The sequence below is a fragment of the Oratosquilla oratoria genome, chromosome 2, assembly GCF_046742065.1.
Source record: "Oratosquilla oratoria isolate Oo_2021 chromosome 2, ASM4674206v1, whole genome shotgun sequence".
NCBI lineage: Eukaryota > Metazoa > Arthropoda > Malacostraca > Stomatopoda > Squillidae > Oratosquilla > Oratosquilla oratoria.
Genome location: NC_134778.1, coordinates 59824760 through 59841693, shown reverse-complemented (window position 1 = coordinate 59841693; position 16934 = coordinate 59824760). Strand labels below are relative to the sequence as shown.

Here is a 16934-nt window from a genome sequence, read left to right as displayed (position 1 = left end):
TGCCAGTATGGTTCTTCATTGTTTTTGGACTAATAATAAGATAGGAAATTCACTTGTAGAATGTTTATTTTGTGATACAAGTGTGTGTGGATGATTGTGGGGTGCTGGGACAGGTTATTGTATGTTTTAGTAGTATGTTGCTATGGTTATGTTCTATTATATTATAAGTTCTGCTTGTGTGATATGGTGTAAGGGGCAAGAAGAAATGGGTGTTGGAGCTGTTTTAAGATACACCAGTAAACCTCCCAGTCTTTTCCACCTCCTTCCTCTCTCCTCCTCCTCCTCCCTCCATTCTCTCCTCCCTTCCACCTTCTTCCCTCCCTCCCCCTCCCCCTCCACCTCCCACTCTTTCACTTCCATCCCTTTCCTCCTCTTCCCTTGCCTTTCCTTCTTTCCCTTAACTTCCTCCTTCCCTGTTCCTCCACCTCACACCCCTTCTCCCTTGTTTTCCTCCTTTTCTTCCTCTTCCTCTTTTTCTGCCTCTTCCTCCTTTTATTTCTCTTCCTCCATCTTTTCATCCCATACCTCTGCTTCCCTCTTCCCCTCCTCCTCCCCCTCCTCCTCCCCCTCCTCCTCCCCCTCCCCCCTCCATCTTTCCCTCCTCCCCTCCCTACTTTCCCCACTTTGGGCCTCTCCCCCCTCCTCTTGGCCTTTCCCCCCCTCCTCTTCCTCCTCCTCGTCCCTCCTCCTCTTCCTTGCTCCTCCTCCTCCCCTCCTCCTCCCGGCTCTTCCTTGCTCCTCCTCCTCCTCCTCCTCCACCTTGCTCCTCTTCCATTCTTCTCCTTCTAACCTTATTTTCTCCTCTTTCTACTCTTCCTCTCCCCACCCATTTCCCCTCTTCCTTTCCTCCATTCTTTCTCCTACCCTCTCATCCTCTGTCCCATCCCATCCCCCTGCTCTGTCTTCATCCCCCCCCCCCCATCGGTACCCATTCCTCATCCCACTCCACATTCTCCCTTCTCATACTTAACCTCCTGTTTTCTTCCCCATCCCATCTGCCTTTTCCACACACCCCCACCTCCTCCTCTCCTTCATGCTCCTGCACCTTCTCATTATCTCCCATTTCTCCTCAATCTCCACAATCTTCTCAGTCTCCCCCTCAATCTCCTCCTCCTTTTCCTCTTCTTTCTTCATTCTCTTCCCGACCTTCCTTCTTTTCCCTTTCCCTTCCTCCTTTCTCTTCCCTTTCCCTTCCTCCTTTCTCTTCCTTCTTCCTCTTTCATATTTCCTCTTCCTCCTTTCTCTTCTTATCTCCTCGTCCTCTTTCTCCTTCCTTTTTTTCTCCTCTCCTTCCTTTGTCTTTTTTCCCACTCCTCTTCCTCCACCTAACCCTCTTTCCGTTTCCTTTACCCCTCCTTCTCCTCCTTTACACCTCCCCTTCCTCCTCCTACCCCTCCTTTCCTTTCCTTTACCCCTCCTCCTCCCTCTCCTTTACCCCTCCTCCTCCCTCTCCTTTGTGCTCCTCCTCTCCCCCCCTCTCTCTACCTCTACCTCTACCTCTCTCCTCCTCCCCCTCTCCTCCTCCTCCTCTCCCCCTCCCTCTCCTCCTCTCTCCCCCTCCCTCTCCCCTCCCTCCCTCTCTCCTACTCGTCCCTCCCTCATTCTCCTACTCCCTCTCCTCTACCCTCTGCCGTCCTCCCCTCCCTCTGTGTGCCTACTCCTCCTCCCCTTCCTCTCCCTGCTCTTATGTCACTCCTTCCTCTTGCCCCCCTCCATGCGCCCTCTTTCCCTCCTCACTTCCTTTCCCCCTCACCTTCCTCCTCTACCTCCCAGTCTCCTATATTTCATTTTTCCTCCTCCCTCTTCCCCTCCTTTCCTTGCCTCCTCACCTCCTCTCTTCCTTCCTTTTTCTCCATCCACTCCTCTTCCTTCTCATCATCCCTCTCCTCTCCCTTCCTTACCCTCCTTCCTTACCCTCCATCCACTCCTCTTCCTTCACTTCATCATCTCTCTCCTCTCCTCATTCTTCCCTCTTCATCCCCTACATCTTCCTCAGTAAATTCCTCTTCCTTAATGTGGTCTTCCTCCACTTCCTCCATTTCCTTCTTTCTCCCCTTTTCCTTTCCCTCCCCTTCCTCCCTTTCTTCCTCTTATTCTTCCTCTTCCTTTCTTACTCTTCTTCCTCCCTCTAATCCTACTCGTCCTTATATTCATACAGTTCCTCTTATTCTTCTCCCTCCTTCCCTTCCTCCCCTTCCTCCACCTCTTTCCTCCACATATTCATTTCCCCGTCCTCCATTCTGCTTTCTCCCTTCCTTCCTTTCCCTCCCCTTCCCCTTCATCTTCCTCTTTTCCTGCCTCTTCACCCTTCTCTTCTTCCTAATCTCCCCCCTCATCTTCCTCTTGCTTCTTTTCCACCTCTTCCACTTTCCCTTCCCTCCTCCTCTGCTCTTCCTCCTCCCCCTCCCCCCTCTTCCTACTGTTACTCCATTCTCCTTACCTTCCAACTTTCTTTCCTCCTCTACCTCCTTTTCCCCTCCCCATCCTCGGCCTTCCCGCCTCCTCACTCTTCTCCTCCCCCACCTCCTCCCCCCCTCCTCCACCTCTCATCACCTCTCCACCTCTCATCACCTCTCCCCTCCCTCTCCTCCTCCCCTTCACTCACTCCACCTCCTTCTCCTCCCCCTCTCCTCCTCCTCCTCCTCCTCCCTCCTCCTCCCCCTCTCCTCCTCCTCCCCCTCTCCTCCTCCTCTCCCTTTCCTCCTCCTCCTCTCCGGGGCGAGCCCCTCCTCCTCCTCACCCCTCTCCTCCTCCTCCTCTCCGCTCTCCCCTCTCCTCCTCCTACCCCCTCTCCGGCCTCCTTCCTCTTTCAACTTCCTCCTCCCCATCTCTCCTCTCCTCCCCTCCTCTGCTCCTCTTCCCCCCCCCCCTGTGGTGCAGCACCCTTTCTCATCTTTCTCCCCTCCACCCCCACCTTGTCTTTCCTCCTCTCCCTCTCCCATCCTCCTCATCCTCTCCCATCCTCCTCACCCTCTCCCATCCTCTTCACCCTCTCCCATCCTCTTCACCCTCTCCCATCCTCCTCTCCCTCTCCCATCCTCCTCTCCCTCTCCCATCCTCCTCTCCCATTCTCCCATCCTCCTTTCTCCCCCTCCTTCCTTGTATCCCTTCCTCTTTCCCCTCCCATTCACCTTCCTACTCTTCCTCCTCCTAGAGCTTTCTTTTTCATCTCATCATCTTCTCCCTAATTCTCTCTTCCTCCTCTTCTGTTTCTTCCTATCCCCCTAATCCTTTCCTTTCTCATCCCCACCTTAACCCCCATCTACCTCCCCCAGTTCCTCACTCCTCCTCCTCCCCATCTTTCTCCTGGGACTGGTCCAGAGACCAAATGCATTTCAAGATGTAGGGGAGGCGATAGATTGGTTTTGAAAATGGCTATTAGGGTAATGAATCGGCCACCCATCTTCCAGGTCCCTGTCTTGGTCAAATTAAGTATGGGTGTAATAACATTTTGAGGTGAATGCAAAGAAAAAGTTGTACCTGCAGTGCTGTATAGAGCAAACATGGAATATGAGGGAAGCAGAAAGAAATAGACTATTGGAAATGAAGATTTTTATAAATATGATAGGTGATCTGGGTGACAGAGGAGGGTTGTCATGTAATGAAGTGATAGGATTAAATCAGGTTCTGCTGTTAGGCCCTGCTCTGGAGGGGAATGATTAATGTTGCTCTATTGTTTGTGACTGGGACTGGGATGGATCTTCATCCACAAGGAGCTATAATCAAAGAGTGTGTGCATGCCTTGGATGATCACCTCTCTTGTAAGGGGGAAAGGGCCTAATGGTATATGTATGTATGATAGGTGATACTGGAATGAATAAAGAAATGTGGAGGTGAGGTAAAGATCATGTATAGGAAAAAAGTTGTTTGAATGACAAGGGCAGAATTTTGAGATGGTTTGGGCATGTGGGAAAAAAGAATAAGGAAAAGTTAGCTAAGAAAGTAGAAAATGTAAGTGGTTAAAGAGAGGGCTCAAGAAAAAAACTGAGACTAAGATGGATGGATGGGGTGAAGGAGTGTTTGAGCGAAGAGGGAGTGGAACAGATAACAATTATGTGAAGGGGGATTGTGTATTGATAAATGCAGGACACAGCCTTAAAGGATGTTCTTCACCCATTCAAAAGTGAGGTGATGAGACTGGATCATGTATTGAAATTGGTCAGTTTGTTGCTCCAGGTCTTTCTTGCTGGAGATCCACAGCCCCCAAGTAACAAGCAACAGCCACTGGATTGGCTCAGTAGTTGCTGAACAAAAATTGTATTGTTGTTAGGGTAAGGCTAGAGCAGGGCAGTGTAGGATGAACTGGTTGTGTCTTCCATATGGTTGCATCTGCATCAGTTTATGTCATTGGATAGGCCTATTCTGTATTGGTATTATTTTAAAGCTGGAGTATGACATGTGTTCTAGCTTGTTATGGGTGGGATTTCACTGTAGGGCTGATGTCCTGGGGAGTTTGGTTGGTCATGGTGCTTTTGTTTTGTGATCTGATTATGTATGTTTTTGTATGGATGTGATGTGTTCTGTATCCGGCCAAAGGAGAAAAAGATCACAAAGAAGAAAAGGCAAAGGAAGAGAAGACCTTAGGAGATGATCAAATACCAGAGTCATATAAAGTGAATGACAAGAGAAACTCGGAAGTTGCAAAAGGATATAAAAGTGACATTTTCATTACATGTATAAGGACATTCCTTGACTGGAATATACAGTAGTGGTGTTGTCACCTTACCCAAAGAAAGAGTGAGGCTACAAAGGGGAATAACAAAGATGAATTCAAACCTAAGTTATATGTATGGACCAATTATACAAAGGAAACTGAAAAAGACCTTGGGAATTTTTATACAACCAAGTACCCAAGTATAGAAAAGGTAGTAAAAAAAAAAGATAAATTCCTGTTGGAAACATATCAAGAAACACATAATACAAACTACAGAAAAAAATGTCACTCCAACTGCATGACAGAAATATTATCCCTAATAAAAAAGGGATAACTTAAGAGAAAAAGAAAGATAAATTAAAAAGAAATAAAGGAATAAATAGATAAGATGTCACTTAGCAAGTTAACATAAAAAAGAAGAAAAACTGTCAATCTGTTGATAGAAAAACAAGCAAATGTACAAAAATGAAGCAGAAAACAGGAAGACATCTTCCATAGAGTCGCACACAAGGATACTCACCAATGAAGCTAAACTTTCCCTCCCTTGTCCTCTCCACTCCCAACACCCAACCTACCACATTCAAACTCACACTGGCAAATGTGGTAGTTCAGTGGAGTAGGGCACTATTTTTGGAGGTGAAAAGGCAAACAGATCCTACTAGATTCTGCTTGACAGCTTTTCCACAAGATGGTGCCTCAGTTTCCTGAAGATTTATTTGTGGCCAGCGTTGAAAGAGGATTAAAAAGTGTTTACTTTGGAGAAATATTTTCCTGTACAAGGGACATACTTTTATATTTTTAACCTAGTAGGGGATTTATGTATGTAGAAATTGAAATTTGTATTACCTTTGCTATTTTGTAAATCTGTTAGATATTTTCATATTTATTATTGTTACTGATGTATTTTTTGGCATGGTAAGCCCTTGCAAAAGGTGCTTAATAACTTGTTTGCTTGGTTCACTGCCATTTGGTGTCCTATCTTAAACAAATATCTGTAGCCTAACACTTTTAACATTTCCAGTTTCTTTAATAATTGCTTTGATATATTGCATGCAATTTTAGATTAAAACCAGTAGATATTATTTTTATATTTATGAGAATTTCTCATGTAAATGATAAAGTTGAAATGCAAATGATGTTATTTGACAATGTTTGATGAAGTTTACAAAAATAGGATGCAGAGGTACAGTTTAGAAGGAGAGATAGATCAGCAAAAGATGATCTAGGAAATCAGTCATAAGGGGGATAGATATATGTTAGACTAGACAAATGGCTGTTGGGCAGAATGAAGTTGGAGTCATATATAAAAAGGCCCGTTTCTCATTATAAAGGGGCTGGCAAAATCACACACCTTCCCTTACCCGTCCAAAATTCATTTGTTGTCCATTCAATCTTAGTAACTTGTAGATATGTCATCACTCCCCCCTGCCACACTGCTTGGGTCAGGCAAAGCAGTAACACACTGCATTTCCACAACAGGACCTGACAGCCAATTAAAGTCACATAAGAGTAAAAGTGATTAAGATTAAATCACAGGCATAGTTCATGAGTTGTTAAAAGGGTGACCTTCATACTGAGTGTACATGTGTGTACAATTTCTGTGCACACACACATTTTCACTCACACACTGGTTTGATATAGTTCTGTCATTGAGCTTAGTGGACAACTAATAATGACTAAAAAGTTCCCAAGCCCAGACACCATGTAAGGTAAGATTAGAAAAACTGGAACTCCACTTGTTGAAATAGAGAAGAGGCGACATAATTGCTCTATTCAGAATGGGGAGAAGGGTGGAAGTGGACAAAGTAGACTATGAAAAATCTCTTTGGGATGGAAGAGTGGCAAGATCACAAGAAAGAACAATTACATGATGCCAGAGGGATATCAAAGTACATATTTTTAGAAGTACTGATGCATCAACTTTGACCCACCAAAAGTTCTTCCTGGACAAAGAATATGGCTGATCTCTTATATTAGTGGGACTGTTTCATTGTCATGGGCTTGTAGTAATATTAGGAGGGGAGTAGTTGCCACTTGTTAGCTCATGTATAAAGGTGGGGGAAATATATTGGAAATTAATGTACAATATTCAGAGTTAAAAATTTGGGTGTGCCTCTTGTAGGTGAAGAGGAGTATGTAAATGTAGAAAAAGACTGGCAGATTAGATTTGGCATAGTAATGATTGTGCAAGGACAAGGCTTATTAAAGCTTTTTCAACAAACTGAGAAAACAAATGCATAAAATGTGCTATTTACAAACTTAATCCTCAATGTTCTTACCTTCATGTTTGTCATTACTTGCCATTTTCAAACAGATCAAAATGAGCTGGATTGAAATGGAATGTTTATAGAGCGTTCAGATTCACAGCATAACAGTGAAAGCAGAAAAGATTACTTGTGTTAATAATAACTTTCCTTCTTGAAGAAAATAATTAGAGGGTGAGGTTCAGCTCATGAGATATCCTAAAGGTAGACAGAGTTACATGACAGATGCAGCCATAGTAGTTTTGAGTAAGAGGAGCATTTAGAATCTCGCATGGTAAATATAATGCTGAGGAAAAGCATAGAATGATGTATCAAATAGAAACAGGAAGGAGCCATCAGATGGGTTCAAAGCATAGTTGTGAAAAGAAATGAGACCCTAGATAAAGAGAGATCGTTGATATGATTACACTATACAGATTTATTCCAAGGCAGAATTCAGAGGACTAGTATGCAGATGGTGAACAAGAGGGAATAAATTAAAACTACACAAGAAAATTACAATAAAAAGGTCGAACAAGAAAGAGTTGGCTTTTCAGACAGTAGGAGATCAATGGATTGCCAATAGAAGATTGAATGTTGATCAGTAAGAACAAAAAGTGATAGGATGAAGGTCAGGAAATGAGATTCGAGAATAATCTTGGTAGATTATTGCCATGTATATGCAGACATGCACAATAGTACAGAAAAGTTACTGTTAATGTCGTTTGATTATTGTATCAAAACTTGAACTATTTGAGATTTATTTTTCTTGGGGATTACATAAAGGAATGGCTTATATGTAAACAATTAGTATTTGACTTTATATATATGTAGTAATTGTAGTTGTGACCATTTTTTAGAATTATTTCTACTGTATTTTACTGGTTTATTTAAAACTTGGCAGTATATGATTATATAACAAGTTTGTATTCTTTTCATGATATTGGAAAGAAAAAAAGTTAAAGCATTTTCACTGGATACCAATGCTGTGTAATTTTTTCCCCAAAGGTACAACACTGACAAGTACAACCTCAACCACTGGAAGTGCTAATGGTGGCAAGTCTGGTAGTAGCAGCAGCAGCAGCAGCAGTAGCAGCAGCAGCAGTAGTAGCAGTAGCAGCAACAGTAATGTCATCTCTGGACTTCCCGCCAACCTCAACCTGCCCTTCAGCCTCTCACGGGAGGTGGAGATAATTCGGAAAGACACACCTCCAAGGACCTCCTCTCCTTCCACCAACAATCGTGACTCGCCCTCACAGGTGTCCATTTCCAAGGTGCGGACGACGCCGATTCATCCTTCCATCTCCTCCTCTTCCACCATGGACAGGGTTCATATCAAGGTTTGCATCTCATCAGCCTAATGCTTTTGTTTGCATAATTTGGTTGCATTTGGAGCCTCACCAGTCAGGAGGGGCACCATTATTTTATTTTGTTTTATTTATTTTATTCTTTTCTATTATTATTTTTGTTATATATTATTTTTTCCTATCAAGTTGCATCACAAGATAGTTTTTATGGTTTGTTTTGAGTTTTTACTAATTTTGATATGGAAGTAGAACCTAACAAAACAAAGACTAGTTAAAATTGAGAAAGTTATGGATCTCATTTTGCACAAAATATGATTGTTCATATCAAAGTGCATATTGAGACATCTTCAGTTACTGCTTTGTAGGTTTCTTTTCATAGATAATAAATGCAGTAGTTTTCTTATTTCCAAAACTTTTTCCTTTTTTCATTATTTTATGAAGTTAATTGAGTTCGTGCATTATACTATTTTTGCTTTGATTTGTTTTCTGTTATGGTTTTGATTGAGTTTATACTAGCAACTGCTTGCTTGATTTTTTCCTTAGTTCCTCCCATTTTTATTTGCCTTGGTTCTTTCATGCCTCATTCACCCACCACCCATCACACCACATCATCACTCCTTCATTGTACAGGTTGAGTATAGACACAACTCTGGAAAGATAGGGCATATATAGGGTAAATTTTATATACATATATAGGATATATTTTATATACTTGTACATATATGTATCTCAGGACTATTGAGACACTGAATAATTTTTTACTTGCCATAAATCAAGTGGTAAACACTTCTTTTAGTTGCCATGAACTTCAGTATCATGACATTAGGGAAAACTATACATGTTTGATTTAGATATGGGAGTTGTGTATAGAATAGGTATATTTTCTATGGGTATGGGTATTTCTCTGGTTAGTGATATAAGTCATACTGATTTTTGTCATTTGAAATATACAGATAGATTTTAAGATATCAGGAATATATATATATATAATATTGCTTATATGTATAGAATACATGTATGAAGTATTGAATTCATAAATTTAATATTGTATGGAGTTAGTGATAACACCCATGTATTAGAGCCACATAGTATTCTTATTTGTTAGGAGAATAAAGAATAATCAGTGTTTAGAAGAATGCCATAATTTATTTTTTACATGTGTGTGTGTGTAGGGTAAGTGTGAAATATTTAGCAAATGGTAAGGATGTATTTTTGGGCCTTTGTGAATTTGGAAAATGCTTATGATAGGGTAGACAGGAATGCACTATGGGAGGTTTTGCACATATATGGGATAGGAGGAAAGCTGTTAAGAGTTTTTACAAGAATAATAGAACCTGTGTTAGAATTAGAAATGGAGAGAATGAGTGGTTTGAGGTAAAGGTGGGACTTCACCAGGGATGTGCCATGTCGCCATGGCTGTTCAATGTGTACATGGATGGGGTGGTGTGGGAGGTAAATGCTAGGGTAATGGGAAGGGGATTGGAGATGGTTTAAGAAAATGGAGAAAAATTGGAGATAATGAAAATGGAGAAAAATTGGAGATAAGCTAGTTGTTGTTTGCCGACAACACTGCATTTAGGGCAGGATCAGAGGAGGGATTAAGGAAGTTAGTGACAGAGTTTGGGAAGATGTGCAAGAGGAGGAAGTTGAAGGTAAATGTGTAAGAGTAAGGTGATGAGATGTACAAGGGGAGAGAATGGCAGCAAATTGGAAGTATTAACCCCTTCCATACGGTGCCGCACACGTAGGCGTCATGGACTTAGATCTCAGTGGCAGCAGCCAATGCCAGCCGTACGACGTGTCGTAATAATACTCGCATCATAAAATATAGTCACCGCTTATATCGATCGTTCTCTCTTTCACCCGCGAATTTTGAATACCACAGAGAATGGGATTCAGGGCACATTTGAGAGAATGTAAAAACACAGGGGCGACTACAATAAATATAATCAAGACGCTGATATGGCAGCCTCGCGAATACACTCGCTCCCCATGACGTCTACGTGTGCGGCACCGTATGGAAGGGGTTAAGGGAGGGAGGCTGGAGGAAGTGGATAGCTTTAGATACTTGGGGACACATGTGGTGGGAAAGGGAGGTGGAGATAGAATGTAGATTGAAAAACAAATGCCTTTGAGGATTAAAAAGTGTAATGAGAAATAGACATTTGGGAATAGATGCTAAGAGGATATAGTATGAAGGGGTGATTGTACTGACAGCACTGTATGGTGGCAGAAACATGGAACATAAGAGAGGAGTTTGAATGTGTTTGAGATGAAATGTCTGAGAAGTATGGTAAGGGTTACTAGGCTGGATAGAGTAAGAAATGAGGAGAGTGGGAGTGGAAAAGGAGTTGGGAGATAGGGTTGATGAAAGTATATGGATGGTTTGGACACTTGAATGAGTGAAGAAAGATTAGTAAAAGAAGTGTGGAAGGCAGAGATGGATGGAGTGAACAGGATGGGGTAACCAAGGATGAGATGGATGGATGGGGTAAAAGGGGCATTGAGAAAGAGGGGGATGTCTGTTTAGGAAGGAAGGGAGAAAACAAAAGATAGGGGGAAGTGGAGAATGGTTGTGTATGGATGATGCTGTGATGCATAAAAGGTGGGGGGGTGGGGGAGTATGTGTGAATGATATTTTGACACACGCCAAAGGGATTTCTCCCTGTCTTCTCTTTTTCTGCATGAGGGGACAGAGGGGGAGGGAGGTTGCCAATTAAATGAAGCAGCCTTGCTTTGGATATGCTGTGTCTAGCTGCATTGTTTATGACCCAGGGCAATGGGCGAGATGCAGGGATGACCCATCATCCATGAGGAGCTAATATGAGAGGGAGGGAAGGGTGGTGAATGGGAGTGGAGTATGTGAGGATGAAATTGGTGGGTTTGGAATAATGCCTTTTGACTGACTACCTCCCTTGTAAGAGGGAAGAACCCCTTGGTATGTATGTGTGTGTGTATATATATATATATAGATATATGCTAATAAGAACACAGGTACATGTGTTCACTTATGCAAAGTAGACCACTTGGAAAAAGAAACTAACGAAGCAGAGCGCTTTCGTATATTACATCTTCAGTGCACTGAAGATGTAATATACAAAATGCTCTGCTTTGTTAGTTTCTTTTTCCAAATGGTCTACTTTGCATATATATATATATATATGTGTGTGTGTGTGTGTGTGTGTGTGTGTGTGTATGTGTGTGTTTGTATTTGTATAAAAGCATACTGGCTGTTGATCACAAGCACAAATGAACACTGTTCTCACAAAGCAGCTAGTCTGGAGCTTAACATGATTATTGGCCTTCCACATAGCCAGGTTGCCATACATCTTTACAATGTTTAGCACTTGCATTACTTAGACAAAAGGATAGGAGACTCTGAAGGCTAGCATATTTTCTCCTGAAAATCTGTACACTGAAAGGCATAAGGGAAAGATGAAGGTGATGATTTTTTGGGTCCTCAGTCCTGAGAACTTTCTGTAACTAATTGTTGTATACAGGAAAGGAGCAATGCTTGTAGGATCCTGTCTCTTACTCTGACTTATTATACCTAGCCTCAAATTCATGTATAGTTCCAACTTCGTCTATATCCTTATTTTCCATGTAATACATACATATACCAAAGGCTTTTTCCCCCTTACACGGGGGGTAGCCAAAAAGAAAAAGGCATAGAAACCATTCCCACCCATTCCATCCCCTACATATTCCACTCCCCTCTACCCTCCTCCCTCCCTCTCATCTTGGCACCTCCTGGATGACGGGTCATCCCTGCATCCTGTTCACTGCCCTGGGTCAGAAGCAGTGTCGCAAGACACAGCACATCCACAGCAAGGCCGCCTCATTAATTTGGTGACCCCCCCCTCTCCATCCCCTCATGCAGAAAAGGAGAAGACGGGGAGAAATCCTCTTGGGCTGCGTCAAATTTCTCATACATACTTCCTCATCCCCCACCCACTCCCTCTCATGCATCACAGTATCATCTATACACAACCCTTCTCCATTCACCCCTATCTTCTGTCCTCTCCCGTCCTTCCTCAACAGACATTCCTCTCTTTTGTAATGCCCCTTTTACCCCATCCATCCATCCATCCATCCATCTCATCCTAGGACACTCCCTCGTATTCACTCCTTCCACCTCTGCCTTCCACACCTCTTTTACTAATCTTTCTTCACTCATTCTTTCCATGTGTCCAAACCATCCTAATACTCTTTCATCAACCCTATCTTCCAACTCCCTTTCTACCCCTGTTCTCCTCCTCACCTCCTCATTTCTCACTCTATCTAGCCTAGTAACCCTTATCATACTTCTCAGACACCTCATCTCCAACACATTCAAACTCCTTCTCTCTTCCTCTCTTATGTTCTATGTTTCTGCCCCGTATAGTGCTGTCAGCACAATCACTCCTTCATATAACCTCCTCTTAGCATCCATTCCCAGATATCTATTTCTCATTACACTTATTAATCCACCAAGGCATTTATTTGCTTCTCTCAATCTACATTCTACCTCCACCCCTGCTCCTCCCTGTCCTGCCACATTTGCACCCAAGTATCTAAAACTATCCACTTCCTCCAGTCTCTCACCCTTAATGCTCACTTCCAGCCTGCTGTCACTCGCTCCCCTTGTACATCTCATCACCTTACTTTTACATACATACATACATATACCAAGGCTTTTTCCCCCTTCCAAGGGAGGTAGCCAAAAAGGGAAAGGCATAAAAACACTCCCACCCATTTCATCCCTAAATACACTCCACACCCCTCCCACCCTCCCTCTCATCTGAGCACCTCCTGGATGACGGGTCATCCCTGCACCCTGCCCACCGCCCTGGGTCAGAAGCAGTGTCGCAAGACACAGTACATCCACAGCAAGGCCGCTTCATTTAATCGGCGACCCCCCCTCTCCGTCCCCCTTTGCATATAAGGCGAGGACGGGGAGAAATCCCTTCGGGCTGCGTCAAAATTTACTCACACATACTAACCCCCCACCCCCGCCCATTCCTCCTCATGCAGTCACAACATTTATCTTCAGCTTCCTTCTTTCACACACCTTCTCAAACTCTGTCACTAACTTCCTCAATCCCTCCTCTGATCCTGCTACAAGCGCAGTGTCATCAGCAAACAACAACTGGCATATTTCCCACTTTTCTCCATTTTCTTTAACCATCTCCAACCCTCTACCTACTTCCCTTGCATTCACCTCTCGCACCACCCCATCCATGTATAGATTGAACGGAAAAAAAAAATAAAAAGGTTCTTGGCAGAGTGAAACAAAAATGAAAGGTAAAGGTGAGTGGAGGATATAGGAAATTTGAAGTTATGAATCAAGGAATGAAAGGCATGACTGTAACAAAGATGTACAAGGAAACCTGGCCAAGCAGGTTAGGACAATGACACCAGTGGTGGAGGTCAGAAGTGGAGGCAATGCCCAGTCCTTCTCAGAGGGGAGTTCTTGATGTTAAACCAATTCACAGACAAGAAAATAAGAATAGGGAGGCTTTTTAGATTGTCTAAAATATAGTTTTCAGAGGATGTAAATGTAGTGGCGTTGGAGGGATCTCCATATTATTAGATAGCTGATTGAAATAGAGAGAGAGGTACAGGGTATCAGTTAAGAGCTGTAGTGAAAAAATGATTTCTGAAAAGGAAATGAAGATAGTGAATAGTGTTCAAGAAAAGCAAGTATAAGTATATATGGGCCAGGATAGTGCAATTGAATTTTGCATATAAATATTTTCAGGGGAGAGAGGAAGGGATTGTCTGATCATTTCCTGGTGGTAGGGAAATTGAGAGTGGAGGTAAAGTGTGGGAGAAAAGGGAGGCAGAGAAGTTGTGGAGGAGAGCAAATTAAAATTAAAGGGGAAAAATATAGAATAACATGCTGAGAGAAGTATGGAAGCCAGGGAAGGATAAAAGAGAAACCAAGTAAAGAAGATTGGGTATGATTCAGAGTGCAGAGAAAATATGTGAGATGATGATAGGAGGAGACAGAGGTAGCAAATGGTGGGATAAAGAGGCGAAGGCCACGGTGGAAGAAAAGTGGGCATACAAAGTTTGGTTACTGAGTAGAACTAAGGAAGCACAAAAAATACAGAAGAGTAGAAATAAATGGAAGATGTGGGAAGCAAAGATGAGAGCAGGTAGTGGTGTGCTTGACGGAGATTTTTAAAAAGAATAAAAACCTGTTTTTAGAAGGATCTGGAAAAAGTGATGGGGTGAAGTCAGGTTGAGAAAATAAAGGGTGCTGATGAGGGATAATGGAAATACAGGTGGTAGGAGGAAGATGGTTTGAGTATACACAAATATAGCTAGTTTAATATGGGCAAAACTGGATATAGATTACTATTTAAGAAAGAAAAATATGTTTGAGATGAAATTTTTTAGTTTTAAATATGTTTCAAATGAAATGTCTGGTAGAGGTTACAAGGTTGAGTAGAGTAAGAAATGAAGAGGTGAGGAGGAGAGTGGGAGTGGAAAAGGAGATGGCAGATAGGGCTGATGAAAGAGTATTGGGATGGTTCTGGACACATGGAAAGAATGAGTGATGAAAAATTAGTAAAAGAGGTGTGGAAGGCAAAGGTAGGGGGAATGAACTTGAGGGGACAACTAAGGATGAAATGGATGGATGGGTGAAAGGAGGACATTGAGCAAGAGAAGGCAGGAGACTGGGATGAGTGGCAAATGATTTATGCAAGGAAGGGAGGAATGGGGTATGGGGGGGGCTTGTTGTAGGATGCTTATGTGTGAATGATATATTAATGCAGCCCAAAGGGATTTCTCCCTGTCTTCTCTTTTTCTGCATGAGGGGACAGATGGTTTAAGGAAATGGAGAAAAGTGGTAGGTGAGTCAGTTGTTTGCTGAAAATATTGCACTGTTGGCAAGGTCAGAGCAGGGATTGAGGGAGTTTGGGAGGGTATACGATAGAAGGTAAATGTTTATAAAAGGTGATAAGATGTACAAGGGGATAAGGTGGAAGTGAGTCTTGTAGGAGAGAGAGGCTGGAGGAACTGGATAGTTTTTGGTATTTGGGGTCATATGAGAAGAAAGGGAAGAGTGGAGGTGGAAGTAAATTGTAGACTAAGGGAAAGAAGTAAATACCTTGGGGGGGATTGAAAAGTGTCATGAGAAATAGGGATTTGGAATGGGTGCAAAGAAGAGACTGAAGGGGTGATAGTGCCAGAAGCACTGTGTGAGGCAGAAACATGGAACTTAAGAGAGGCAGAGAGTAAAAGTGTGTTTGAGATGAAATGTTTAAGTATGGTAGAAGTTACAAGGTTGGATAGAGTGAGAGATGAGGAGGAGGGTGTGGTGGAAAAGGAGATGGTAGTATTCATGAAAGACTATTTGGATGGTTTGGACACATGGAAAGAATAAGTGAAGAAAGATTAGTAAAAGGTGTAGAGGGAATGAACTTAAGGGTATGACTGAGGACGAGATGGATGGCTGGGGTGGAAGGGGGTGTTTAGCAAGAGGGGAATCTCTGTTGAGGAAGGAAGGGAGAAGGCAGGGATTGGCTGTGTATAGATGATACTGTGATGCAAGGAAGGGAGGGGGTGGGAGAAGAGGGTTAGGGAGTAATAATAATACATACATACATATACCAAAGGCTTTCTTACCCCTTACACAGGAGGTAGCCAAAAAACAAAGGCATAGAAACCACTCCCACCCCTTCCATCCCCTACATACTCCACTCCCCTCTACCCTCTTATATTGGCACCTCCTGGATGACAGGTCATCCCTGCATCTTGTCCATTGCCCTGGGTCAGAAGCATCCACAGCAAGACCACTTCATTAATGCGGCGACAACCCCCCCTTATGCAGAAAAGGAGGGGATGGGGAGAAACCCCTTTGGGCTGCATCAATTTATTTCTCAAACATACTCCGTCAGCCCCCACCCACTCCCCTTCATGCAAATAATATATAGTTTATTGGGTATAGCACTGTTACTGCTGAAAATATACAGCCTACAGAATTATAAAATGTAACAGTGAAAAGATGTTTCAAGCATTAAAAAAAACTAAACAAAAACAGTAAGCTAAGGAATAGCCATGTTGTACAACATTGTTATTTCTTATTGTTGATTGAGTCCACAAATCAGTATGGGGCTCTTCTTATACTGGTTGGTGCATGCTCTGATCAGCTTGATGGTATTGTAGTGATGCACCTCTTGCTGTGGTGGTGGTGCTGGAGGGGGTAAAAGGTCCTGGTGCTGAGGACTGAAGGTAATGGTCAGCAATGGTTGGAAGTCTGAATGTGGTGAGAGCGTGCTGGTAGGTGGTATATTCATCGCCAAGAATTGTGCGACAGTGGTTGTAAATGAATGATGTTTTGATGCAGCCTGAAGGGATTTTTCCCTGGCTCTCATTTTCTGCATGAGGGGATGAAGCAGCCTTCTAATCCAGGGAATTGGGCAGGATACAGGGATGACCTGTCATCCATGAGGAGCTAAGATGGGACAGAGGAAAGGGTGGTTGATGGGAGTGGGTACTTGCCTTTTGACTTTGCTACATCCCTTGTAAGGTGGAGAAAACCCTTAGTATATAGATTAATCTCGTGGGCAATGTCAATTGTGCAAAGGTAATTTGTGAAGAATGGGAGAAATAAGGTGATGAAGATTCATAGGGCAACACATTACTGAACATAGCAATGAACAATATAAAAACTCAATGGGTGAAAGAACCAACACAATATATAGGTGATGATAAACTTCTACCCTGTACCCAATTTTA

The 16934-nt window shown here is 42.8% G+C and overlaps 1 protein-coding gene across 2 annotated transcripts in view; it reads left to right on the top strand.

The window, feature by feature from the left end:
* Nucleotides 1-16934, top strand: part of simj (transcriptional repressor p66-beta simjang) — an 89477-nt gene that overhangs the window by 55373 nt on the left and 17170 nt on the right. Inside the window, exon 7 of one of the 2 annotated variants that reach the window (XM_076209081.1) lies at nt 7906-8171. In XM_076209081.1, the coding sequence (XP_076065196.1) occupies nt 7906-8171 (266 nt within the window). Of the gene's footprint in view, nt 1-7905; nt 8238-16934 lie in introns of both variants that reach the window. The other variant, XM_076209075.1, reaches the window with a different exon arrangement.